The following is a 26314-nucleotide window of genomic DNA, read 5'->3' as shown; positions in this document are numbered from 1 at the left end:
TTTGTTCTTTGAGACAGGGTCTCACTCTGTCACCCAGGCTGGAGTGCAGTGGCATGATCTCAACTCACTGCAGCCTCAACCTCCCTGACTTAAACAATCCTCCTGCCTCAGCCTCCCAAGTAGCTGGGACCTCAGGCATGCAGCACCATGCCCAGATAATTTTTTTGTATTTTTTGTGGAGATGTAGGTTCGGGGTGGGGGTGGGGGTCTCACTATGTTGCCCAGGCTGGTCTTGAACTCCTGGGCTTAAGAGATCCTCCAGCTTTGGCCTCCCAAAGAGCTGTGATTACAGGTGTGAACCACTGCGCCCAGCTTCTGTTTCTATTTAAGGACACTTGAATGTATATTGCTGATCTATCAGCGTTGAACTCATGGCCAGCAGCCCTGCAGCTGGTGCCTATCTGAAGCGAGCAGAGCACTCTGGGTGATTTCTGCATGGAGCACGTGGCCACTTGCTCATCCTTAGGAAAGCTAGGCACACTTCTGCACTACACGAGGGGGCATTTTAAACAGCAAAGTCACCAAAGAAAAGCCCAAAAATATAAGAATGTGGCATTAAATAGGCCACAAAAAGGACACTGTTTAGGGTATGAGAACTGAAACAAGAAGGCAGGAGCCACGTCGTTCAGCAGACAGCGTGTGTGATGAGCGACTCCAATACTTTGCCACTCTGAATATGTCTCAGCATGACTGAAAAATTTCTGTGAATACTGATTTGGGGGTTACAAGTAAATTTCAGCAATAAGGGGAGTTCATAAATATGGATTCCATAAATAAGGAAGATTGATCGTGCATTAACAGAAACCATGCCAGCCGGCTCTTCAGCAGAGTCAAGCGTTTACCCTACTTGATATAGAGGAATGTTTAGATAAAGGACATTGGAAAGTGTGCTAGATACAGGTTTCAGTGGCAATTTAACTTAAAAATCCAGAAACTATATTTGTAATGGGTTGAATCACGTCCCCAGAACTCATATCCATGGGGACATTAAAATGTAACCCATGCCTGGTTGCAGTGCCTCACTCCTGTAATCCCAGCACTTTAGGAGGCCAAGGCGGGCGGATCACTTGAGGTCAGGAGTTCCAAGACCAGCCTGGCCAACATGGTGAAACCCCATCTCTACTAAAAGTACAAAAATCAGCCAAGCATGGTGGCGCACGCCTGTAGTCCCACCTACTCAGGAGGCTGAGGCAGGAGAATCGCTTGAACCGCGGGGGGCGGAGTTGCAGTGAGCTGAGATCATGCCATTGCACTCCAGCCTGGGTGACATAGACAGACTGTCTCAAAAAAAGAAAACAAAGGGACCCTGCTTGGAAATAGTCTGTGCAGGGGTAATCAGTTAAGGATCTCAAGATAAAATCACACGGATTTGGGCTTAGCCCTAAATCCAATGTCCTAGGGTCCTTATGAGAAGAGGTGTGGACACAGACACACAGAGGGGAAGGCCATGTGAAGAGAGAGGCAGAGACTGGAGTGAAGCTGCCACCAGCCAAGGAACACCTGCGGCCACCAGAAGTTGGAAAAAGCAGGGAAGGATTCTCCCCTAGAAATTTCAGAGGGAGCACGGCCCTGCTGATACCTTGACTCCAGACTTCTGGCCTCGAGAACTGTAAAAGAACACATTTCTACTGTTTTAAGCCACCAAGTTTGTGTTAATTTGCTACAGCTGCCCTTGGAAATCATACAAAATGTATGCACCTGTTACGTATACAATCGCAATTATTGTGAGTAATGGTGGGCTCACTCAGCCCAGTGGAGAAATGGCTCTTCCTCAAGCCCCGGAGCTTTCCAGCTCTGATTCTTCCTACCTAGATTGTCACTTCAAAGCATTTCTAGATGCCTGGAAGAGTCAAAAGGAAAAATAATAAGATGTTAGCATGACGCATGGCATTTAAAGTGCGTTGGGGCCGGGTGCAGTGGCTCATGCCTGTAATCCCAACACTTTGGGAGGCTCAGGCAGGCAGATCACTTGAGATCAGAAGTTTGGGACCAGCCTGGCCAACATGGTGAAACCCGCCTCTGCTAAAAATACAAAAAAATTAGCCAGGTGTGGTGGCAGGTGTCTGTAATCCCAGCTGCTGGGGAGGCTGAGGCAGGAGAATCGCTTGAACCCAAGAAGCGGAGGTTGCAGTGAGCTGAGATGGCACCACTGCACTCCAGCCTGGGTGACAGAGTGAGACTCCATCTCAAAATAATAAATAAATAAATAAAGTAAGTGCACTTGGCAGTGCCCAAAGTATGCCCTATACATGGTGTGGGTGGAGGCACGCACCTATGTCCTGGTAATGCCAGCCCCCTGCATAGAACTCCTCCAGCAGGGCAGGGGGTTGCCAGGTCTGAAGGAGGAGATCCACCTGGTGCTGCTTCCGCCAACTCAAGGACTGGCACAGCATTTCCCGGGCCTTGTCCAGGTGGAAGTCACGAGCCCGCAGGAACCGAAGGATATGCTCATCTTTGGGAATCTGAGAGACAAAGAAGTAAAAAGCCCACAGAACGGTATCCCCTGACCCAGCAGATAAAATTACAGAACCAGCCGGGGCAACATGGTGAGACCCCATCTCTACAAAAAGTACAGAAATTAGCCGGGTGTGGTGGTGCACGCCTGTAATCCCAGCTACTCAGGAGGCTAAGGCAGGAGAATCGCTTGAACCCAGGAGGCGAAGGCTGCAGTGAGAATCACACACTGCACTCCAGCCTGGGTGGGAGTGAGACTTTGTCTCAAATAAATACATAAATAAATAAGCAAGAGATAATGTGTCAGTATTATCATCTCGCCTTCTCATCACACTTCATTTCGCCTTTCCTTCCCGCACATGGAGGCTGAGTACAAGTCCTTGTCTGTTCATCCACTGCTCCAGGGTACCCCCTGCACCCACCTTGCCTTTGTGGGTCTCCTGTAACCAGTGCCGAAGCTGGATCAGGCAGCTCTCCTGCATGGGCGTGAGGTGGCCCAGGCACCTCTCAATGTAGTCCGCGTCCAACTTGTCCCCTTGGAGGAGAAGGGGGAGCTTCAGGACAAGAGGGAGACGCCGCGTCTCTTTACCAAGTGGTCTGTCTGCCATTCCTGATTGGCTGCCTCACTGACCCTAAAATGTGGTTCCAAGCCAGGCTGAGTCCCCACCCCAGATAGCAGCTGCAGGGACTCTCAATGCATTCATTTCTCCAGCCCACGTCCAAGGGTGTTCTGAAAACACATCATCGGGCAAACCTCGATCTCACTATGAGACGGGATTTCTCCTCTTTGACCCCGGGAATAATTCCCACCCTCTGGGGACGTTCTAAGGATTATTCACAATATGGGCTCACACTCACTGCCTGCTCAGAAGCCACCTGGTCTCAGTGAGCTCTCCCCACACCCCTGTGAGGCAGGCGTCACTATTATCCGCTTTAGAGAAGATAAAACTGCCTGGCGCGGCGGCTCACACCTGCAATCCCAACACTTAGGGAGTCCAAGGCAGGCGGATCACCCGAGGTCAGGATTTTGGGACCAGCCTGGCCAACATGGTGAAACCTGGTCTCTATTAAAATACAAAAATTAGCCAGGTGTGGTGGCGCACACCTGTAATCCCAGCTACTCAGGAGGCTGAGTCAGGAGAATCGCTTGAAGATGGGAGATGGAGGTTGCAGTGAGCCAAGATTGCACCACTGCACCCCAGCCTGGGCAACAGAGTGAGACTCTGTCTTAAAAAAGAAAAAAAAAAAGGGGGAGACAGAGATAGAGAAAGAGAGAGAAGATAAAACTGAGGCCTACATGGCACATGTATACATACGTAACAAACCTGCATGTTGCGCACATGTGCCCTAGAACTTAAAGTATAATAAAAAAAAAAAAGAAGAAAATGTAACATAAAACACTTAAAAAATAAAAATGGCAATATACCTAAAAAAAACAAACAAACTGAGGCCTAGAGAGGTGGAGGAACTCGAATGAGTAAATGCATGCTGTGTGCCCAGCATAAAGGAGGTGGTGGATAAACGCCAGTTCTCTTTGCTTTCCGCCTGCCCAGGTCCCATTGTGGGGTTTTGACAGACAGCAGCTTTTGACAGAGCCTGGACCTTGCGACACAGCCACGCTGTCTCTTCAGCAGCCCGGGAACCACAGGGAACATTCCCACTTGTCCCCCACAATTGGGCGGTTGCAGTCGGAATGTTGCCAGCGTGCAGAGGCCAGGCCCCAAGCCTGAGTCCTGTTGCCCGACTCTTAGCCATGAGGGTGGCAGATGCTGCCATGCAGTGGCCTCTCGGCATCTCAGCAGTGGGCGGAGACGTCACACAAAGCAGCAGCCTCCACGGGCAGGGCCAGTTCTTCGTGGACAGACGGCTAAACAAGGAAACAGGCTGAATGAATGGCCAGCAGCACCCCCAAAACAGAAAAGCCCACAGTGGGGGGTCACGCCAACTGCTGTGCCAGGAGGCACCTGGGTAAACAGAGGCAGGAGAATGCTGGCAGAGAGGTGAATTGTTCAGACCTTGTGTGGTCAGAGGCAGAGATGCTGGAATCAGGGACAGAGTGGGGATGGGATGAGAGAGAAACGCGAGGGAGCCCGGAGCTCCCAGCATCCTTCCGGCCCTGGGCAGATGTGAAGGTTTTTTCTACTTCTGAGCACAAAGACTCAGTGATTCAGGAGAGGGCAGAAGGGGCAGAGGATGTCCTCTGCCAGCCACCCTGAGTGCCTGCGCTACTGGCAGACAGCACAGATGGAGAAGGAAGGATGGACCTGTGCAAAATGGGGAAGGTACAGGGGACAAGGCCACAGACAGCGTGCACAGGATGGGGCAGGAGAAGGCACTGTTGTTTAAAAAAGAAAAAAAAAATGTGCACGTACAACAGCATCCAGCCAGCACACACAGCCGGTGCAGGGTAAATACTTGTTGCATGTAATTCCAGCACTTTAGGAGACCAAGGCAGAAGGATCACTTGAGGTCGGAGTTTGAGACCAGCAGGGCCAACATGGTGAAACCCCATCTCTACTAAAAATACAAAAATTAGCCGGGCATGATGGCACACGCTTGTAGTCTCTCAGCTCCTCGGGAGGCTAAGGCAGGAGAATCATTTGAACCCAGGAGGCAGAGATTGCAGTGAGCCAAGATCGTGCCACTGCACTCCAGCCTGGGTGACAGAAAAAAAAAAAAAAGAATAAATACTTGTTGCATGAATGAACTTCGTTCTCCCTAAACAGACCCCTAGATGTATTATTAGTTCCATGGCACTGCCACCCAAGTATGTCAGAGTCAGGGAAGTCCCTGCACGGCAGTGGCCCTAAAGGAAAAACATTATCAACATGAGTACACATCTTACACATGGCTAGAACTGGATTCGTGGTGTACATACAGTTTGTATCCTAGGATTTTTCCTTTTAACATTATATTGTGAACATTTTCCATGTCCATAAAAGCCTGAACTGTGACAAAAGGCTAGTTGCTTTCATATACAAAGAGCTCTTACAAACCAATAAGAAAGCAATGGGCAAATAAGAAAATGGACAAAGGACAAGAACAAGTATTCATTATTTAAAAAAAAAAAAAAAAAGGAAAACGGTTGCTAAACATGAAAAATCATGCCTGATTTCGCTCATAATGAAAAAACTGGTCACTAATCAACCAGTGACCACTTTTATTGCCTTTCAGAAGTTTGAAATGTTTTCTAAGAGTTTTCTGGGGAGCTGGGGTGAAGTCAGGAATAGATGCAATTACACACTTTCGCTGGGAACAATGATTAGTACAACCTCATTGGAAGCCTAATGGTTAAATCTACCAAAATTTTACTTGTATGTAAACTTTGAACCAGCAATTCCACTTTTAAAATGTTACCCTTTGTATATACTTACGTACTTCTCATAAATTCTTAAGTACTCACATGTACCATGCTATTTGTATTTTAAAAAACTAAAACAACCTAAATAGGGTTGTTTCCTTTAATAGGGAACTAGCTAAATAGACTAATTCAAAATAATCAAGGCCAGGTGCAGTGGCTCACATATAATTCCAGCACTGTGGGAGGCCAAGGCAGGTGGATCACCTGAGGTCAGGAGTTCAAGACCAGCCTGGTCAACATGGTGAAACCCCCGTCTCTACTAAAGATATAAAAATTAGCCAGGCGTGGTGGCACACGCCTGTAGTCCCAGCTACTCAGGGGGCTGAGGCAGGAGAATCGCTTGAATCCAGGAGGCGGAGGTTGCATTGAGCAGAGATCCTGCTATTGCACTCCAGCCTGGGTGACAGAGTGAGACTCTGCTTCAAAAATAATTAATTAAAAATAAAATAAAAGTAAAAATAAATTATCTAGACATGGTGACCTGTGCCTATATAGTCCCAGTTACTCAGGAAGCTGGGGCAGGAGGATCATTTGAGCCCAGGATTTCAAGGTTACAGAGAGACATGATTGCACCACTGCACACCAGCCTGGGCAACAGAGCAAGACCCTGTGTCTAAATAAATAATTAATATTTATTAATAAATAAGTTATGGTGCAACCACACCATACTATGAAGTATGAAAAGAAGACATAAGCACTGGTACAGAAAGTTTTTCAGGCAACATTACTAAGTGGAAAAAAAGCAAAATATCATATGGAATGTATATGTTCTCATGTATTCAACATAAGACACACATGTATGTATGCAAGTATACACATATGTGTGTGGGTATATACACATATTGTGTCCATATATACACCTAAACAGTTCCAGGACATAGAAACACAAAACCATTGTTAGCCTCTAGGGAGAGGAAAAGAATCTTACTTCTTACACCTTCCAAGCAGTTTGAATTTTTTTCTACCATGATCATGCATTACTCATATAATTTAAAATAGCAATAGCAATCGTAATAATTAGTAAATTCATAATAACTGGTAAGTTAGCAAATAGTAAAACTAGAGAAAGAGGCAATGTCAAGGCACCAGAGGTTAATTCCTGATCTAGAAATAAATGAGTTTTTGCCAGGCGCAAGGCTTATGCCTGTAATCCCAGCACTTTGGGCGGTCAAGGCAGGCGGATCACTTGAACTCAGAAGTTTGAGACCAGCCTGGCCAACGTGGTGAAACCCCATCTCTACTAAAAATACAAAAAATTGGCTGAGCGTGGTGGCAGATGCCTGTAACCCCAGCTACTTGGGAGGCTGAGGCAGAAGAATCGCTTGAACCCAGGAGGCAGAGGTTGCAGCGAACCGAGATCGCGCCACTGTACTCCAGCCTGGGCGACAGAGGGGGATTCTGTTTCAAAAAACAAACAAACAAACAAACAAAGAAGAGACACAAATGGATTCTGCTCTTGGACCAGGATGGAGAGAGGGAGAAGCAGTCAGTGGAGGCAGGAGGCTGCGTTGTTCCAAGATCCAGAACCACTCCCAGGGGGATGGGAAGCAATTCTCCCCAACATGCCCCAGGCCCCCCATGGAGCAAGAGGACCTGCAGCAGCCTCCTAGGGCTGACTGGCCTGGGCTGCACCACCTACCGTCCATACTGACCGCCTCCAGAGAGGGGCCCAGGGCACTACCGGGCCGGTGGGCCTCCAGGGAGCCAGGGTCCCTCGGTCCAGCCTGGTTGCGGGCATCCTCCTCACGGACCGGGGCAGGCGTCCAGCGGGGAATGTGCGAGGTACCCTGGGAGATGAGCTCATTCAGGTAATGTTCAATCACCTCTTTCCCCTGGAAGCCAGAGAGACCCAAGACACATGAGCATGGGGCAGGATGGAGGGGGGTCACCGGGTCACCGCAGGGAGTCACCCCCAGCTGGCTCAGGTCCCAGCCCTGACACGTGGCTATTGAGCAGCTGGATGTGTCCAGTCGGGATGGAAAAACGCTGCGAGTGTCCAACGCCCACCTGATTTCCAAGGCTTGGTACCAAACAAAGAATGCAAAATAGCTCAGTAATAAGTTTTTCGGGTTGGGGGTTGTTTTTGTTTATTTTTTTTGAGACAGTGTCTTGCTGTGTTGCCCAAGCTGGAGTGCAGTGGTACCATCTCAGCACACTGCAGCCTCAACCTCCCAGGATCAAGAGATCCTCCTCCTGAGCAGCTGGGACTATAGGCACTCACCACCACACCCAGCTAATTTATTTTATTTTATTTTTTTAGAGCTGGGGTCAACTATGTTTCCTAGACTGTTCTGAAATTCCTGGGCTCAATTGATCCTCCCACCTCGGAGTAATACGTTTTATATCAGTAACACATTGGATAAAATTTTTTTATTAAAGTTAATTTCATCTGTTTTATCACAAGAACAGGTCTTTACTCAGGGATGGATTGAGGTCTTTAAAGCAAGCAATGATCATTTTATCTTAAAAAAAAAAGCACCACAGAGTTATCTGGTGTCCAGAAAATTCACCACATAATCCTGGACGTCTCGTGGTGCCAGAGCAAGGATTAGGGTGCCCCTGTTACAGACCAGTTACTTTCCATCCATCATCTCGTGGTGATTTGGTCATTACTAGAGTACCCATTTAACAGATAAGACTGAGGCCCAGGAAGGGTAAGGGTCTTGCCAGGTGTCACGTGGCTGGTGACGGCACAGCAGGTGTGTGCACCTTCCTCCAGTAACTAACACAACCCACCCCTTACCCTCTTGACGTTGGCGGTGTACTGCTTCATGGCGATCTTCTCCAAGGCATTTTCAAAGCCAAAGAAGGACCGGATGTCCAGTGAGGCCGACTGCTCGAAGCAAGTCCAGTCTTCATTCTCAGGGTGGACCTGAAAGCCAGGCGGGGGCCATGCCAGGGACTCAGTGTTGGGGGCACCCTGCCCTCCCCTAGGGCTCTCCTGCTGACCTGGGCCCAGGCAGAGCCTGCAGTGGACAGCAGATCAAGCCTGGCAACCCTGGAGGGGGTAGCAGGACCAAGGGGCCCCCACCCAGAGAAGGATGCAAAGTTCAAACTGTCAGGGAACAAAAAGCCTTCTCATGAGAAGCCGGGAGAATGTGGGTCTCAAATCTGCAGCCCTGCCCTTTCAATATTATACACATACATAGAAAATTAGTTAGAAATACATATGTTTAGGTAGGGCGTGGTGGCTCACACCTGTAATCCCAGCACTTTGGGAGCCCAAGGTGGGTGAATCAGTTGAGGTCAGGAGTTTGAGACCAGCCTGGCCAAGATGGTGAAACTCCGTCTCTACTAAAAATCCAAAACTAAGGTGGAGATGGTGGTGGGTGCCTGTAATCCCAGCTACTCGGGAGGCCGAAGCAGGAGAATCACTTGAACCTGGGAGGTGGAGGTTGCAGTGAGCCGAGATCATGTCACTGCACTCCAACCTGGGTAATAGAGCAAGACTCCCTCTCCAAAAAATAATAATAAAAAAATAAATAAATACAATTGTTCAGTGTATCATTTATATAATCCATAAATATATAAATTATATATCAATATACATAAAATTTAGATTTTAAAAATAGTTATATGTTATCGATATAAAGATATATTACACATCCTTATATATCAGTAAATATTTATAGATCTGTATGTTTGCAAAAAGAAAACTTCACTGGCAGAGCTCCTTTATGGACCCAGACCTAGTCCCCCTCAAACATCTGTGGGCAGAAACATTACCAGGGAGTCTGTTAAAATATGCAGATTCCTGGGCCTGCCCCTAGACACTTCCAGGTTGGGGCCCAGGAATCTGCATTTCACAAGCAGCCCAAGTGCTGCTGACTCAGCTACTGACAGAACTCATTCTGAGAAACCACATACGCTGAGAGGGGTTTCAACAACTGTTGCTCGCCCCTCCCCAGTGGATCTAAACACCCTGAGCCCAAGCTCCTGGAGGGCCAAGTGGAGCTGGAGGCATAGAAAGAAAAGGCAATGGGTCCGGGCACGGTGGCTCATGTCTGTAATCGCAGCACTTTGGGAGGCCAAGGTGGGTGGATCTCTTGAAGCCAGCAGTTTGAGAATAGCCTGGCCAACACGGAGAAACCCTATCTCTACTAAAAACATAAAAATTTGCCGGATGCGATGGCGCGTGCCTGTAATCTCACCTACACGGGAATCTGAGGCACGAGAATCCTTTTAGCAAGGAGGCGGAGGTTGCAGTGAGCCAAGATTGTGCCAGTGCACTCCAGCCTGGGCCACACAGTGAGACTCTTTCTCAAAAAAAAAAAAAAAAAAGAAAAGAAAAGAAAAAGAAAAAGAAAAAAACCACGTACAGTGATCTATCATTGCTATCCTGGAGTTATCGTTGTGAAAACGACCCAACAAGGCAGGATCTGCCAATGTCCCCATTTTACAGATACAGACGGTGTGGCCCATTGTTACTCAGCAAGAAAGTGGCAGAACTGGGTGCCATCAGTGAATGCCTGCAGGTGCCTCATTCCAGCCTCTAAAGTCATCAAGATCTAGCCCCCATGTGCCTCACCTTGGCAGACCTCACTCATGCTGTTCCCATCCCCAAAATGCTGTTCCCAGCCCTCCATGGGCAGCTTCTCTCATCCTTTAGCACTCAGCTTCAGTGCCCCCACCACCTCCTCTGAGTCCCACACATCCCCCTGCTGGATCCAGCCTCAGCTGTGACAAATGCATACACACTGATTCCGTTTTGTTCCACTGGAGTGGACCCTCCATGAGGGCAGTGGTCAGGCAGCCTGGTCCATTGCTGCATGCTCAGCACTTGGCAGGGTGCCTGGCACACAGTAGGTGCTCAACCAGTATATATTAGAGAAGAATAATAATTATTATTATTAATTATATTCAAAGGTAACATTTACATAGAACTTAATATGTGCCAGGCACTGGTCTAAAGGGTTTGTGTATTTTCGTTCATTTAATCCTACATCAACCTATGTAGTAGGCATGATTATTAAGCCAATTTCACACGCGAGGAAACTTATGCATAGTTTCATGAAAGAAGGAAGGAAAGGAGGGAGGGGATAGAGTTGTCAGATTTAGCAGATAAAACGCAGGATGTCCAGTCACGTTTGAATTTCAGATTAACCACAAATAACATTTGAGTATAAGTATATCCCAAGCAATATTCGAGACATACTAAAAAAATTTATGGGTTGTTCATCCGAACTGCAAAGGCAACCAAGCATCCTGCATCTTACCTGACAATGCGGCAGGAGGGATGGCTGGGCAGAGGCTCAAGGAATGTGAGGACAGAGCTCTGGGCACAGGTGGGTGCAGGGGGCAGGTGGGTCCCGGGGGCAAATGGGTGTTGGACGCAGGTGGGTTCTGGGCGTGGGCACTGAGGGCGGCCTGGGCTCACCGTGTAGCTGCAGTGCTCGTTCACCACCACGCGGTTGGCGAAGGTCTCGTTGTGCGCTTCGATGAGGAGCGTCCTCTCCTTCCAGTTCAAGACGTTTGTCTGCACGAAGACCACGTGCTCAACACCTGCGATCTGCAAGGGAAGGGGCGGGGAGGCGGAGGTGGGTGGAGGGCATGAAACGCACAGGAATGGAGAGAGAGTCCGGCGGGTCGGCCCCAGTCACCCCCTGCCCTGAGGCCCAAGTCCCTTGCGCCACCGCCCACCCAGCTCGGACCCAGGACCCCAACCCCCGACTTCCACCCTGCCGCCCACCCATCTCCACCACCCAGCTCCGGCCCTGGGCCCGCGAACCCCGCCCAGTTCCCCCTACTCCCCAGCCCAGCCTTCCAGCCCTCGCCCCTCCTGGGCCCTGGTCCCCCCACCAGGGTTCCGCCACCCTCATCCTGGAACCTCCATCCGAACATCAACTCACACACCCTCACTCCACCTCCTGACCCCCGCCGCCCTGGTCCCCAGCTCCCGCGCCCAGCCCTCCCATACCCCGGCGACAGGTCCCCTCCTCCGCCCCACAGCCCCAGGACCGCCCACCTTCCGCAGCAGCCGCGGGGCGTCCACGCGCAGCCGGCAGCTCCGCTCCACCACGTGCACAGCCCCGTCCGGGCTGCGGGACTCGCGCAGGACCTCGCTGCCCAGGAAGACGGGGATCTGCGGGCAGGTGGGGAAGCGCTTCTCGTAGGCCTGGAGGCAGAGCGGCAGTGAGCGCCCGCGGTGGGGGGCAGAGGGACTCCCCCACCCAGCGCGACCTCCTTATCTGCTGTGTCACTTATCAGACGTGAAACGCAGCCCTGGCCGCTGGAAGGGGCAGGGATTTTGCAGTCGTTACCAACACTCATTCCACCAGCTAGCACCTGTTAGGGCCCGACACAGCAGAGCATGGACAATGATTTGGCAAATAAGTTTTTGCCTCTGCATTTGAGTTTTTGCCCTCAGAAGAAAGCACAGGGACTCCGGGGACATTTTAAAATAAGGTATTTCTCAGGAAAACCATTTGAGAAAAATCCAGCACCCCTTCATGATTAAAAAAAAAAAAAAAATCAATAAACTAGGAATAGAAGGGCACTTCCTCCGCTTGGTAAAGCCATCTGCTAAAAGCCACAGTTAACATCCCTAGTGAAAGACTGAGTGCTTTCCCCCAAAATTAGGAACAAGGTAGGAATGTGCATTCTTCGTGTCTATTCGACGTTGTGCTGGAGGTTCTAGATAAGTAAAAGAAATAAAAGCCATCCAGTTGGAAAGGAAGAAGTAAAACCATCTGTATTTGCAGATGACATGATTATTTATATAGAAAATCCTAAAGCATCCATACAGTACACAAAAAAAGATTAGAACTAATCAATGAGTTCAGCAAGGCTGCAGGATATAAAACCAATGTAGAAAACTCAGTTGTATTTCTATGTACTAACTGAGAATAAAATGAAAAAATTCTATTTACAACCACATCAAAAAGAATAAAATACTTAGGAATATATTTAACAAAAAGAAATGTAAAATGTATACTCTGAACACTACAAAACATTGCTGAAAAAAATTAAAGACCTAAATAAATGGAAAGGCATCCCATATTCATGAAACAGAAGACTTAATATTGTTAAGATGGCAATATTCCCCAACTGGTCTACAGATTCAACACAATATCCACATCCCTGCTGACTTCTTGACAGAAATTGACAAGCTTATCCTAAAATTCATATGGATATGCAACAGACCAAAGATAACCAAAAGCAATCTTGGAAAAGAGCAAAGGCCAGGCACGGTGGCTCACACCTGTAATCCCAGCACTTTGGGAGGCCGAGATGGGTGGATCACGAGGTCAGGAGATCGAGACCATCCTGGCTAACACGGTGAAACCCCATCTCTATTTTAAAAATACAAAAAACTAGCCGGGCGTGGTGGTGGGTGCCTGTAGTCCCAGCTACTCCGGAGGCTGAGGCATGAGAATGGCGTAAACCCAGGAGGTGGAGCTTGCAGTGAGCTGAGATCCGGCCACTGCACTCCAGCCTGGGCCACAAAGTGAGACTCCGTCTCAAAAAAATAAAAGATATTATTTAAAAAAAAAAAGAAAAAGAGCAAAATTGGAGAACTCATATTTCCTGATTTACTTTAAAAGACAGGGTAGCAGGCCAAGTGTGGTGGCTCACGTGTGTAATCTCAGCACTTTGGGAAGCCAAGGCAGGTGGATCACCTAAGGTCAGGAGTTCGAGACCAGCCTGGCCAACATAGTGAAACCCCGTCTCTACTAAAAATACAAAAAATAGCTGGACATGGTGGCAGGTGCCTGTAATCCCAGCTCTTGGGAAGCTGAGGCAGGAGAATTGCTTGAACCCAGGAAGCAGAGGTTTCAGTGAGCCGAGATCACACCATTGCACTCCAGTCTGGACGACAAGAGCGAAACTCTGTCTCAAAAAAAAAAAAAAAAAAAAGCCGGGCGCGGTGGCTCAAGCCTGTAATCCCAGCACTTTGGGAGGCCGAGACGGGCGGATCACGAGGTCAGGAGATCGAGACCATCCTGGCTAACACAATGAAACCCCGTCTCCACTAAAAATACAAAAAAAATTAGCCGGGCGTGGTGGCGGCGCCTGTAGTCCCAGCTACTCGGGAGGCTGAGGCAGGAGAATGGCGGGAACCCGGGAGGCGGAGCTTGCAGTGAGCCGAGATCGCGCCACTGCACTCCAGCCTGGGCGACAGAGCGAGACTCTGCCTCAAAAAAAAAAAAAAAAAAAAAAGACATAACAGCACATGTTGGTGAGGATGTGGAGAAATTGAAACCCCCAAGCCCCATCATGTGAATGTGATATGGTACAACCCCTTTGGAAAATGACTTGGCAGTTCTTCAAACAGTTAAACATAGAATTACCTTATGATCCAGCAATTCCACTCCTAGGTATATACCCAAGATAAATAAAAACATAAGTCCACACACAAAAATTATACACAAATATTTATAGCAACATCAAGCTATTCAACAATAAAAGAAAAATAATACAATTTTATAGACTGTGCACATATCTATCTACACACAATGTAAATATAGAGTGTTTCTATATAATTTTATAAATATAGATAGTATGTATATAAATATATATCATATCTATACATAGATATCATACCAGGCTATGGTAATCAAAACAGTGTGATACTGGCATAAGGGTAGACATACAGCTCAATGGAAAAGAATTTAGCATCCAGAAATAAGCCCTTACGTTTATTATCAACTGATTTTTTACAAAGGTGTCAAGACAATCTGATGAGGAAAGAATAATCTCTTCAGTAAATGATGCCAGGACAATTGGATATACACATGCAACAGAATGAAGTTGGAGTCGGGCGTGGTGGCTCACGCCTGTCATCCCAGAATCTTGCAGGGTCAAGGCAGGTGGATCACCGGAGGTCAAGAGTTAGAGACCAGCCTGGTCAATATGGTGAAACCCCGTCTCTACTAAAAATACAAAAAAATTAGCTGGGTGTAGTAGCATTCACCTGTAATCCAAGCTACTTGGGAGGCTGAGGCAAGAGAATCACTTGAACCTGGGAGGTGGAGATTGCAGTGAGCCAAGATTGTGCCATTGCACTCCAGCATGGGAGACAAGAGCAAAACTCCATCTCAAAAAAATAAACAAATAAAATAATAATAATAATTTTGTAAAAGGATTTTTTAAAAACTACGAAACTCTTAGAAGAAAACATAGGAATAAATGCTTATGAACTCGGATTAAGCAATGGTTTTTTCTTTATGACACCAAAAGCACGAACAATAAAAGAAAAAATAAACTGGATATCATCAAATTTTAAAATTTTTGTGTTTCAAAGGATACAAGCAAGAAAGTGAAATGGTAGCCCTGAGAACGGGAGAAAATTTTTGCAAATTATACACACATACATATGTGTGCTTGTGTGTGTGTAGAAGATGGGGGACTTGCATCTAGAATATATAAACAAGTGTTAGAATTCAACAATAAAGAGATGACCCCATTTTAAAATGGCAGAAGATCTGAACAGACTTTTTCTCAAGGAAAATATACCAACACAAAAAAGCAAATGAAACTGTGTTCAACATCATTAGTCACTAAGGAAATGCAAATCAAAACCACAATGAAATACCACTTCACATCCACTAGGATGACTATAATAACTTTTAAAAGACATAATAATAGCCTGTGCTGGTGAGGATGTGAAGAAACTGAAGCCTCCAAACCCTCCCATGTGTGTGTAATATGGTACAACCCCTTTGGAAAATAGTTTGGCAGTTCTTCAAACAATTAAACAAAGAGTTACCATATGATGCAGCAATTCCACTCGTAAGTATGTACCCAAGAGAAATGAAAAAATAAATCCACACACACAAAAAATACAAGTATTTGTAGCAACATTATTCATAATAGGCAAAGTGGAAATAACCCAAATGTCCATCAATGAATGAGTGAATAAATCAATGGTGGTCTAGCCATAAAATGGAATATTATACAGCCTTAAAAAGGAATAAGGTACTGATTCATGCTACAACATGGGTGAACTTTGAAAACATTATGCTGAGTGCAAGTAGCCAATCACAAAAGACCATATATTGCATGAATCCATTTATATGAAATGTCCAGAATGGGCAAATAGAGAGAGACAGAAAACAGATTAGTGGCTGTCAGGGGCCAGGAGTGGTGAGGAAAGAGATGGTGGGGGTGTTGAGGGTTGAGGGTTAAGGCAGACAGAGCTTCTTTTTGAGGTAATGAGACTATTCTAAAGCTGATTGTGGTGAAGTTTACACAATACTGTGAATCTACTGAAAGCCACTGAATTGGGTGCTGCAAATGGATGAGTTGTATGACGTGAATTGTATCTTAATAAAACTATTTTTAAAAGGTGTCTTTCTCTCTCCACGTGTATGTGTTTATATATACACATACACACATATGAATCCACATGTATACATATACTATTTATTTATTTATTTATTGAGATGGAGTTTTGCTTTTGTCGCCCAGACTGGAGTGCAATGGCGTGATCTTGGCTCACTGCAACCTCGGCCTCCCAGGTTCAAGTGATTATCCTGCCTCAGCCTCCCAAGTAGCTGGGATTACAGTCACATGCCATCAAACCCAGCTAATTTTTGTATTTCTAGTAGAGATGGGGTTTCACCATGTTGGTCAGGCTGGTCTCGAACTCCTAACTTCAGGTGATCTGCCCACCTCGGCCTCCCCAAGTGCTGGGATTACAGGCATGAGCCACCGCGCCTGGCCACATGAATACGTATATTATTTAAATGCATATATAAAGATATGTGAATATGTGTTAATATAAATATACACAATTATTTAGTGTGCATATATCTTTCTATACACAATGTAAATACAGGGTGTTCTATACAATATATTATAATTTAATAAATATAGATAGTATATAATATAGATCATATCTACACATATCTATAAATATATAATGTATATATAAATGTACACATGTAAATATATTATTTTATATATGGATACATAATATATGCCATATATAAATATATGGGTATGCCAGGCACGGTGGCTCACTCCTGTAATCCCAACACTTTGGGAGGCCAAGGCAGGCAGATCATTTGAGGTCAGGAGTTTGAGACCAGCTTGGCTAACATGATGAAATCCTGTCTCTACTAAAAAATAGCAAAAAAAAAAAAATTAACTGGGCATGATGGCACATGCTTCTAATCACAGCTACTCAGAAGGCTGAGGCAGGAGAATCTTTTGAACCCAGGAGGTAGAGGTTACAGTAAGCCGAGATCGAGCCACTGAACTCCAGCCTGGGCAACAGAGCCAGGCTCCGTCATAAATAAATAAATATATGGATGGTTTAAATAAGGAGCTTATTTTATATATGAATATATCTACTCTGTGATTTTTTTATGTATATGTTAATGTAAATATTCAGCACTGTCCTTCCTGTGAGCCGTTAGACAGTCTCACCCTGACTGATGGCACAGACTGAAGCCCTGCCTGGGTGCAAATCCCAGCTCTACCACTCACAAGCTGTGTGACTCTGGGTGGGTTACTTAAACTCTCAGTGCCCGGTTGCACAGAGACGTCCTGAGACCTGAGCAAACTGCTGTGGGTGCTGGAGAAGGGATGGCCGGGATTATTTCCTCCACGGCCTCTCCGAGTGTCTCAGACAGGATTTGGTCACCAGCACAGGAGGTTAAGCTGGATTCCATGCCCCGTGCCCTTCAAAGGGAAGGGCCCCTCACTGTCCTGGGAGCCACTTCAGGTCAGCCCCAGCCTCTGTGCTGGGGCTGCTTGCTTCTGTGCGGGCGGAGGTCCTGCCAGGTGGGGGTGCAGAGCTGGGTGAAAGTACCTGGGAGGGGCCCCCAAGCCCATGAACCTGTGCTCAGGGAGGGCAAGAGTCTGTGCCCACTTCTAGAAGGGCCAGGGTCAGGGTGGTGGGGGCATATCCCGACATCTGTGGCTGACCTTATTCCTTATTCCAGCGGGGTCTGCTCCCAGCGCCTGTCACAGCCCACGTGCCCCGGAATTGGGATCAACGCAGGCTCCAAAAATAGTGCCGGCATCTGAGGACAGACATCTCCTCCCCCTTCCCTCCTGGCTCCCAGGAAGAGAAGCAGGGGGAGGGGGCCGAGGAAGAAACGGATACATGCCCAGGAGCCCTTGGTGTCACCCCAGGCCGGGCTAGGCCAGCCAGCCTGTCCTCCACCAGGGGCCAGGAGGACAGAGCTGCCTCCTGCCGTATCTCCAAGTCAGTTGCTGGGACAAACACATCAGCGTTGGAATCGGGAGGCCTCATTCGCCCAGAGAATGCACCATGGGGATCCTGGGGTCTGGGCTCAGCCAGCTGGCAAGGGAGGCACCCTGAGAACTGTATCTGCCCTATAGATCTCAGCCACGCTGGCCCCACTTTCAAAGGAAATCATCTCCCCACGGAGGACAGAGCGCAGAGTAAAGCCAGTGGAGGCTGGAGGGGTTCAGGTCACCTGGTTGGAAGCCCAGCTCCACTTCCTTCCAACAAGGCAAGCCCCTTCCTTTCTCTGGGCCTGTTTCATCGTTTGGAAAATGCATATATGTCTCATGTACTTGCCCAGAGAGGCTCACTAATTTACCCAAAGTCACACAGCATGGGATGATGAACCTGGATTTGAATCCCATTTGGGCCCAGCCCCCACTCCCTCCAGGAACCGTTTGCTCAGCAGCGGGGCTTGTTCTCATGGGCAGCTCAGAAACAGAGCCAGGCACCGTCCCCCCAGGGCCAAACAGTCACTCTCCCTTTTCCACCCTCTGTCCTTCAGAATCACGCCAGGCAGCGGCCACACCGCCCGTGAGCCTCTCCCCTTCCTTCTACTGCTGTCTCCCTCCTGTTCCCCAAACGAAATGGTTTCGGGGGAGGATATACTCAGAACAGGCCTTGAGGAGGCCAGGCGAGGTAGTCACGTCTGTAATCCCAGCACTTTGGGAGGCCGAGGTGCATGGATCATTTGAGATCAGGAGTTCAAGACCAACCTGGCCAACATGGTGAAACCCCATCTCTTCTAAAAATACAAAAAAAAAAAAAAAAAAAGTTAGCAAGGCGTGCTGGTGCATGCCTGTAATCCCAGCTACTAAGGAGGCTGAAGCGGGAGGATTGCTTGAACCCTGGAGGCGGAGATTGCAGTAAGCGGAGATCGCACCACCACTACACTCCAACGTGGGCGACAGAGCGAGACTCCATCTCAAAAAAAAAAAACGAAAAACAAAAAAAAAAAAGAAAGAAAAGAATAGGCCTTGATGCCCAGAATAAACCCTGCACTCTTTATAATGGTCCTCAGGCCCTGTGTGATCTGCCCTACCAACCCATCTCCCATCCCTGCCCCCTTATCTGGCTCCAGCCACGGCAGTCTTGCTGCGTTTAGAACAATAATACATCAAGCGTGTCCCTGCCATGAGGACTTTGCACTTGCTATTCCAGATGCTTGGAACGCTGACCAATTTCCTTGACAGTGAAGGGGATGGGAGGCATGAGTCATGGGGCTTTCTGGAGGGGTAGGAGGCCTGGATTTGGGCCAAGGAGACGTTCAGGCTTCAGGCCTTCATCCATGCTGGTCCTTCTTCCTAGGACACCCTCCCTGCCCCTCCAATGCACGACTGCCTCTTCCTTGGTTCTCTTTCCTTTTACCCTTTATTTCTTTGAGAGCGTTTATCGTGCCTTGTAACAGGAAATTTGTGAAGGAGGATGACCTCCTTTTCCAAAGCACAACCTCATACCTGTGCCGGGCTTGGTCCTCAGCATACCCTCGGGGCTAACAGTGCTAACCAGCAAAGAAGAAAATAACATGCACTTGGCCCAAACAGCCCCAAGGAGGGTGTCAGGGAGGGGATAAAGCCATAGACTCAGTACACGCAGCCAATCAAGGGCCAGAGTTCCTGACTCACTTCCCGTCCTAACAAACGTCTTGTTAGAAAGGCCTGGTCTGGAGCCCCCAGATAACAGGCACAGAGGGGGAGGCTGGTCTGCTTGGGCACGACTTTCTCTGACTTTGAAAGGGAAGGAAGGTACTTCTCCCAGTATCCAGTGACAGAACCACATGTTATGGGGGGACACCCGAGCTGAGGCTCCATCTGGAAGGCATCCATCCCAGAGCCAGTTGTCCAGCATGAGAGGACTTTTACGATTGTTGGACACTGTTGTTAAGGACTTTATAAAGTGTTAACTGCCTCACTTTATCCTCACAAGGCCCTGGTGAGATGGGAACTAGTATTTGCCCATTTTACAGATGAGCAAGTTGAGGCTCAGGAAGACAGAGTGACTCGCCCAGCACAGCACATGGCTGGAGAGTGGTGGGATTGGTGCGTGAGCCTGTCTGACCCAGACGCCAACCCTGAACCACCCTTTCCTGCCTCAGAATCTCTGGCTACGTCACAACCATCGGTGGTTTGGAAATGCTGAGTCCCGCTAGCCTGCAACTCGCAAAGCAGGGGAACTGGAGAAGTGAGGATCGGGGTGGGCTGAGAATGGGGCTGGTGGGGCGTGAGAAGGAGGTTCACCACCCTGGATGTCAGAGAAGGGGATGCAGGGAAGGGGATGAAAAGAAGGGGATGCAGGGAAGGGGATGGAGAGAAGGGGATGCAGGGAAGGGGATGGAGAGAAGGGGATGAAGGGAAGGGGATGGAGAGAAAGGGATGCAGGGAAGGGGATGGAGAGAAGGGGATGCAGGGAAGGGGATGGAGAGAAGGGGATGCAGGGAAGGGGATGGAGAGAAGGGGATGAAGGGAAGGGGATGGAGAGAAAGGGATGCAGGGAAGGGGATGGAGAGAAGGGGATGCAGGGAAGGGGATGGAGAGAAGGGGATGCAGGGAAGGGGATGGAGAGAAGGGGATGCAGGGAAGGGGATGGAGAGAAGGGGATGAAGGGAAGGGGATGGAGAGAAGGGGATGCAGGGAAGGGGATGGAGAGAAGGGGATGCAGGGAAGGGGATGGAGAGAAGGGGATGCAGGGAAGGGGATGGAGGGACCTCGGCAGAAACCAGCCTCACATTCTGCCTGCTGCTTCCAAACCTCATCCTCCTGTTGCAGGGAAAATGACCACAGGAGCAAGAAAAGCAGCTCCTCCCAGCCCAAGGGCTGTCCAGGGACAATCAATGCCTGGTCTCCAGGCGCCTCCAGGCCCCGGGAGAACTGCCTTGCCTTCTCCTGGGGTGAATGTCTATAGCGGGTGGCTGGTCAGGCAGAACACTTTCCGTTCATTTTGGATGACCACAAGGTGCCGATGAGTACCAAAAGGACACATTTGGACAATTTTCAGCTGCCCAAGCCTAATCATCATTGCAGTGACAGCAATAGCCGAGGCATACACTGGGCTCACTGCGTACCATGTGCTGCTCCCGAAGAAGTAGGTAGTGCTCATCCTCCCCATCGGACAGATGGAGAAGCCAAAACTCAGAGAGTTTAAGTCACTTGCCCATAGTCACACAGCTTGTGAGGGATCAAGCTGCGATTGGACGCCCTTGCAGTCAGACCATGGGGTTGGTGCATTGCATTACTTCTAGAACCAAATAGTGCCTTGATCTCTGAGGGACAGCCCTGCACCCAAGACACTCCCACACAGGACGGAAGCCTGGTTCATACCCTCAGTTCACGCTCAACCCAGTTCTGACCCTCCTCTGCCCCTGTTCCTCGGGCAGTCCCCCATGTGTTTGAAAATGTGTCTGTCTCCCCAGCTTGACCGTGGGCACCTCTGAGGGTCCAGCCTCTTTGCCCGGAGATTCCCTTCCTGCATCTGACTTGGAGACGATATTAAAATACACTGGCTGAGGTCAGGTGCAGTGGCTCACACCTATAATCCCAGCACTTTGGGATGCCAAGGCAGGAGGATTATTTGAGCCCAGGAGTTCGAGGCCAGCCTGGGCAAAATAGTGAGACCTCATCTCTACATAAAATAAGAAAATTAGCCAGACGCAGTGGCTCACGCCTGTAATCCCAGCACTTTGGGAGGCTTAGGCGGGCGGATCACGAGGTCAGGAGATCGAGACCATCCTGGCTAACACAGTGAAACCCCGTCTCTACTAAAAATACAAAAAATTAGCTGGGCATGGTGGCGGGCGCCTGTAGTCCCAGCTACTTGGGAGGCTGAGGCAGGAGAATGGACTGAACCCCAGAGGCGGCGCTTGCAGTGAGCCAAGACTGTGCCACTGCTCTCCAGCCTGGGCAACAGAGTGAGACTCCGTCTCAAAAATAAATAAATAAATTTTAAAAATAAGAAAATTGCCCAAGTGTGGTGGCATGCACCTGTAGTCCCAGCTACTCTGGTGGCTGAGGCGGGAGAATCGCTTGAGCACAGAAGGTCAAGGCTGCAGTGAGCTATGATTATGCCACTGCACTCTAGCCCGGGTGACAGAGCAAGATCTTGTTTCTTTAAAAAATAAAATAAAGGCCGTGCACGGTGGCTCACACCTATCATCCCAGCACTTTGGGAAGCCGAGGCACGTGGATCACTTGAGGCCAGGAGTTCAAGACAAGCCTGGATAACATGGTGAAACCCTATCTCTACTAAAAATACAAAAAATTAGCCGGGCATGGTGATGTGCACCTGTAATCCCAGCTACTCAGGAGGCTGAGGCAGGAGAATGGCATGAACCTGAGAGGAGGAGGTGGCAGTGACCCGAGATCATGCCACTGTACTCCAGCCTGGGCAACAGAGAGTCCATCTCAAAATAATAATAATAATAATTCATAAACAAAATAAAATAAAATAAAAACACTGGCTGAATAAAATTCAAATGCCTGCCTGCCAAGTGGGTAGGGACCTTACCTAGAAGGGACCAGGGAGCCCCGGAAGGTTATAGAGCACCTCTCTTCGCAGGATGGTTGTGAGGCCTTCGCAGGTCCTGGGCCCTACCCGTGGCAATCACATCACACATATTAAAATGCATCCACTTTCCGTGATTTACATATACATGAGCTCATCACAGTTGAGGTCCAGACGACAGCCTGGCATGAAGTTGCCCTTGGTAGGCATTTAATTCAACATTTGTTCATTTTAACTCTGCAGGTTTCTTTCTTTTTTTTTTTTTTTTTTTGAGATGGAGTCTCACTCTTTCACCTAGGCTTGAGGGCAATGGCACAATGTCGGCTCACTGCAACCTCTGCCTCCTGGGTTCAAGAGATTCCCCTGCCTCAGCCTCCCAAATACCTGGGATTACAGGCACCCACCAACATGCCCGATTGATTTTTGTATTTTTAGTAGAGATGGGGTTTCACCATGTTGGCCAGGCTGGTCTCGACCTCCTGATCTCAAGTGATCTGCCTGCCTCAGCCTCCCAAAGTGCTGGGATTGCAGGCATGAACCACCACGCCTGGTGGCTTTTTGTTTCTTTTTGTATTCTGGAATTATTACGTTTATTTTCTTTCCTTGTTAGACATTGCTGTGACCCTTGAGAAACTGTGGGCCTTGGGTACCCTACCCTGTGAAAGGCCCTGGCAGAGACCAAACAGGCCCTGGCCCCTGTGCCTTTGGTACCTCCCAGGGTCCTAGAGGATCAAACAGCTCACAGGACCTTTCTGTGTTGGAAACCGGCTCACACCACTAGTTTTGTCCCTGCCTAAGAGCCTCAGCTGCTGACTCCTGTCCCTAAAGTTGGCTTGACCACCCACAAATGAGACCTGAGCCTCTCCCTGCTAAACAAACACATGGCTTGGCGCTCTCAGGGACACAAGGCCACAGAAGCATTCAGTTACAGCCCTTCTGCCAGGCGGCTGGAGAGGACATCCAAGCCTGCCTGCTCAGAAAAGGAGATGGTTCAAAGCCCAGGGCCCACAGCTGCAGGGCCACAGCGGGGCAGGCAGGGACCAGTCAGGGCTGCCTCTTATGGGTCCCCATCCTGCAAAATCCATATTGACACAATTAGCGTGTGGAGATGGGAGGCTCGAGCTAAATAGCCCTGAATTCCCACCCAGACTTGCCCAATTCCAGGCTGGGTAACCCCTCTCTCATCTGTAAAGTGGAATAATCATAGAACCTCCCAACTAGCACTCAGGTGGCCTGTTTCATTCCTTCAGGCATCACAACTGCTGAAGTAGGGTCATCAGCTCCTGACATCCCTGAATTTGCAGTGATTTGCAAAATGCCTCGCACATAGTCAACACTCAGTAGACATTTACAGGGTGAATGAATGAACAACAGCATAGCACCGCGCTTGAGAGAGTGGGCTGTGGGGTCTGGAGTGGGATCTCTGCTCTGCCTCTCATCAGTTGTGTGAAAAAGTCATCAAGCTCTCAGTGCCTTAATTCGTTTCTGTATAAAAGGGGGAGTAAAAGCCGGGCACGGTGGCTCAAGCCTGTAATCCCAGCACTTTGGGAGGCCAAGACGGGCGGATCACGAGGTCAGGAGATCGAGACCATCCTGGCTAACACGGTGAAATCCCATCTCTACTAAAAAATACAAAAAAAAAAACTAGCCGGGCGTGGTGGCGGCGCCTGTAGTCCCAGCTACTCGGGAGGCTGAGGCAGGAGAATGGCGTGAACCCGGGAGGCAGAGCTTGCAGTGAGCTGAGATCAGGCCACTGCACTCCGGCCTGGGCCACAGAGCAAGACTGCGTCTCAAAAAAAAAAAAGGAGCGGGGGGGGGAAAGTAGCTACTTTGCTACTTGTTAGAGGAATAAAGGAGTCAGCTCATGTAATGTCCTTAGAGCAGTGCCTGGCACATGGTTCGTTCTACATCGCCATTTGTTAAATAAATTTAAATTTTAAAAATGAGTGAGATTCTATAAAGTACAAAAAGCTATTTCTGCTAATCACTTGAGAGATGATCCCTCCTCCCCTCCTTCCTTCCTTCCTTCCTGCTCTTCCTCATCCAAATTCAAAGGAAGCTGGAATGCCACTTACCCCAAAACGTCCAGTAAGAATGCAGAAAGAATATCCCAACTGCACCAATATCTTCCAGCCCGATGCTTTCCCTTCCCTTTTCTATTCTGCAGACCCGATTTGGGGCCCTGGCCACTATGCAGCCACTGAGTAAGGTGCCCCCATCCCCTGTCATTCTCTTCAGGAGTCTCCCTGTCAACCCCCTTCCTTCCCCATGCAAGTCTAGGGGACCACAGTACAGATGTAATATCAACCTACTCACCTCCCCCAACCCTTTTTTTAAAAAATTGAAATATGGGTATCTACCCAAAGGAAAATAAATCATCATGTGAAAAAGACACATACACATGTATGTTTATAGCAGCACAATTCACAATTGCAAAAATATGGAGCCAACCTAAACGCCCATCAACCAACGAGTGGATTTAAAACATGTGGTATATGTACACCGTGGAATACTACTCAGCCACAAAAAGGAACAAAATAATGTCTTTTGCAGCAACTTGGATGGAGCTGGAGGTCATTATTCTAAGTGAAGTAACTCAGGAATGGAAAACCAAATAGCATATGTTCTCACTTATAAGTGAGAGGTAAGATATGAGGATGCAAGGTGGGTGCGGTGGCTCACACCTCTAATCCCAGGACTTTGGGAGGCTGAGGCGGGCGGATTACTTGAGGTCAGGAGTTCGAGACCAGCCTGGCCAACATGGTGAAACTCCATATTTACTAAAAATACAAAAATTAGCTAGGCATGGTGGCACACACCTGTAATCCCAGCTACTCAGGAGGCTGAGGCAGGAGAATCGCTTGAATCTAGGAGGCAGAGGTTGCATTAAGCCGAGATCACAGCACTGCACTCCAGCCTGGGTGACAGAGTGAGACTCCATCTCAAATATATACATATATATATAATATATATATATGAGGATGCAAAGGCATAAGAATGATATAATGGACTTTGGGGACATGGGAGGGGAAGATTGGGGGGGTGAGGGATAAAACACTACACATTGGGCACAGTGTACACTGCTTGTGTGACAGGTGCACTAAAATCTCAGAAATCACCACTAAAGACCTTCTCCATGTAAAAAAAAAAAAAAAAAAAAAAAAAACACACACACACACACAAACAAAAAAACAGCTGTACCCCAAAAACTATTTAAAAATAAATTTTAAAAAATATATAATTATCATATCATATAATTCGCCCTTTTAAAGTATGCAAGTCAGGCCAGGCATGGTGGCTCACCCTGTAATCCCAGCACTTTGGGAAGTCGAGGTGGGAGAATCGCTTGAGCCCAGGCATTCAAGACCAGCCTGAGCAACATAGCAAGACCTCATCTCTACAAAAAAATAAGAAACTAGCCAGGCATGATGGTGCATGCCTGTGGTCCCAGCTACTCAGGAGGCTGGGATGGGAGGATGGCTTGAGGCTGCAGTGAGCTGTGATCCTACCACCGCACTCCAACCTGGGTAACAGAGAGAGACCCTGTCTCAAAAAATAAAATATAAAGTATGCAGTCCAGTGTGTTTTATTCAGTACATTCATGAACTTACAACGATCACCACTACCTAATCCAGAATATTTTTATCACCTTCAAAAGAAACCCTGTATCCTTTAGAAGTCACCCCCATCTTCACCCGCTCCCGTGCCACCCCAGTCCTAGATGACTACTCATCCAACTCATCCACTTTCTGTGTCCATGTATTCCCTTCTCTGGATAGTTCCTAGAAATGAAGTCATATAAG

The 26314-nt window shown here is 48.1% G+C and overlaps 1 protein-coding gene across 8 annotated transcripts in view; it reads right to left on the bottom strand.

The window, feature by feature from the left end:
- SEC14L5 (SEC14 like lipid binding 5) overlaps positions 1-26314 on the bottom strand; it is an 81919-nt gene that overhangs the window by 23518 nt on the left and 32087 nt on the right. For all 8 annotated transcript variants that reach the window (XR_013410913.1, XR_013410914.1, XM_077983894.1 and 5 more), the window contains 6 exon segments: positions 11781-11930; positions 11193-11324; positions 8559-8687; positions 7455-7647; positions 2877-2989; positions 2273-2462 (listed from right to left, as the gene is read on the bottom strand). Coding sequence is in view for 6 of the 8 variants with exons in the window: in XM_077983894.1 (XP_077840020.1) it covers positions 2273-2462; positions 2877-2989; positions 7455-7647; positions 8559-8687; positions 11193-11324; positions 11781-11930 (907 nt within the window). In the remaining 2 variants the exon portion in view is untranslated.

The sequence above is a fragment of the Macaca mulatta genome, chromosome 20 (genome assembly GCF_049350105.2).
Source record: "Macaca mulatta isolate MMU2019108-1 chromosome 20, T2T-MMU8v2.0, whole genome shotgun sequence".
Lineage (NCBI taxonomy): Eukaryota > Metazoa > Chordata > Mammalia > Primates > Cercopithecidae > Macaca > Macaca mulatta.
The sequence above is the reverse complement of the archived record's forward strand: the minus strand, read 5'-3'. Positions and strand labels throughout refer to the sequence as shown.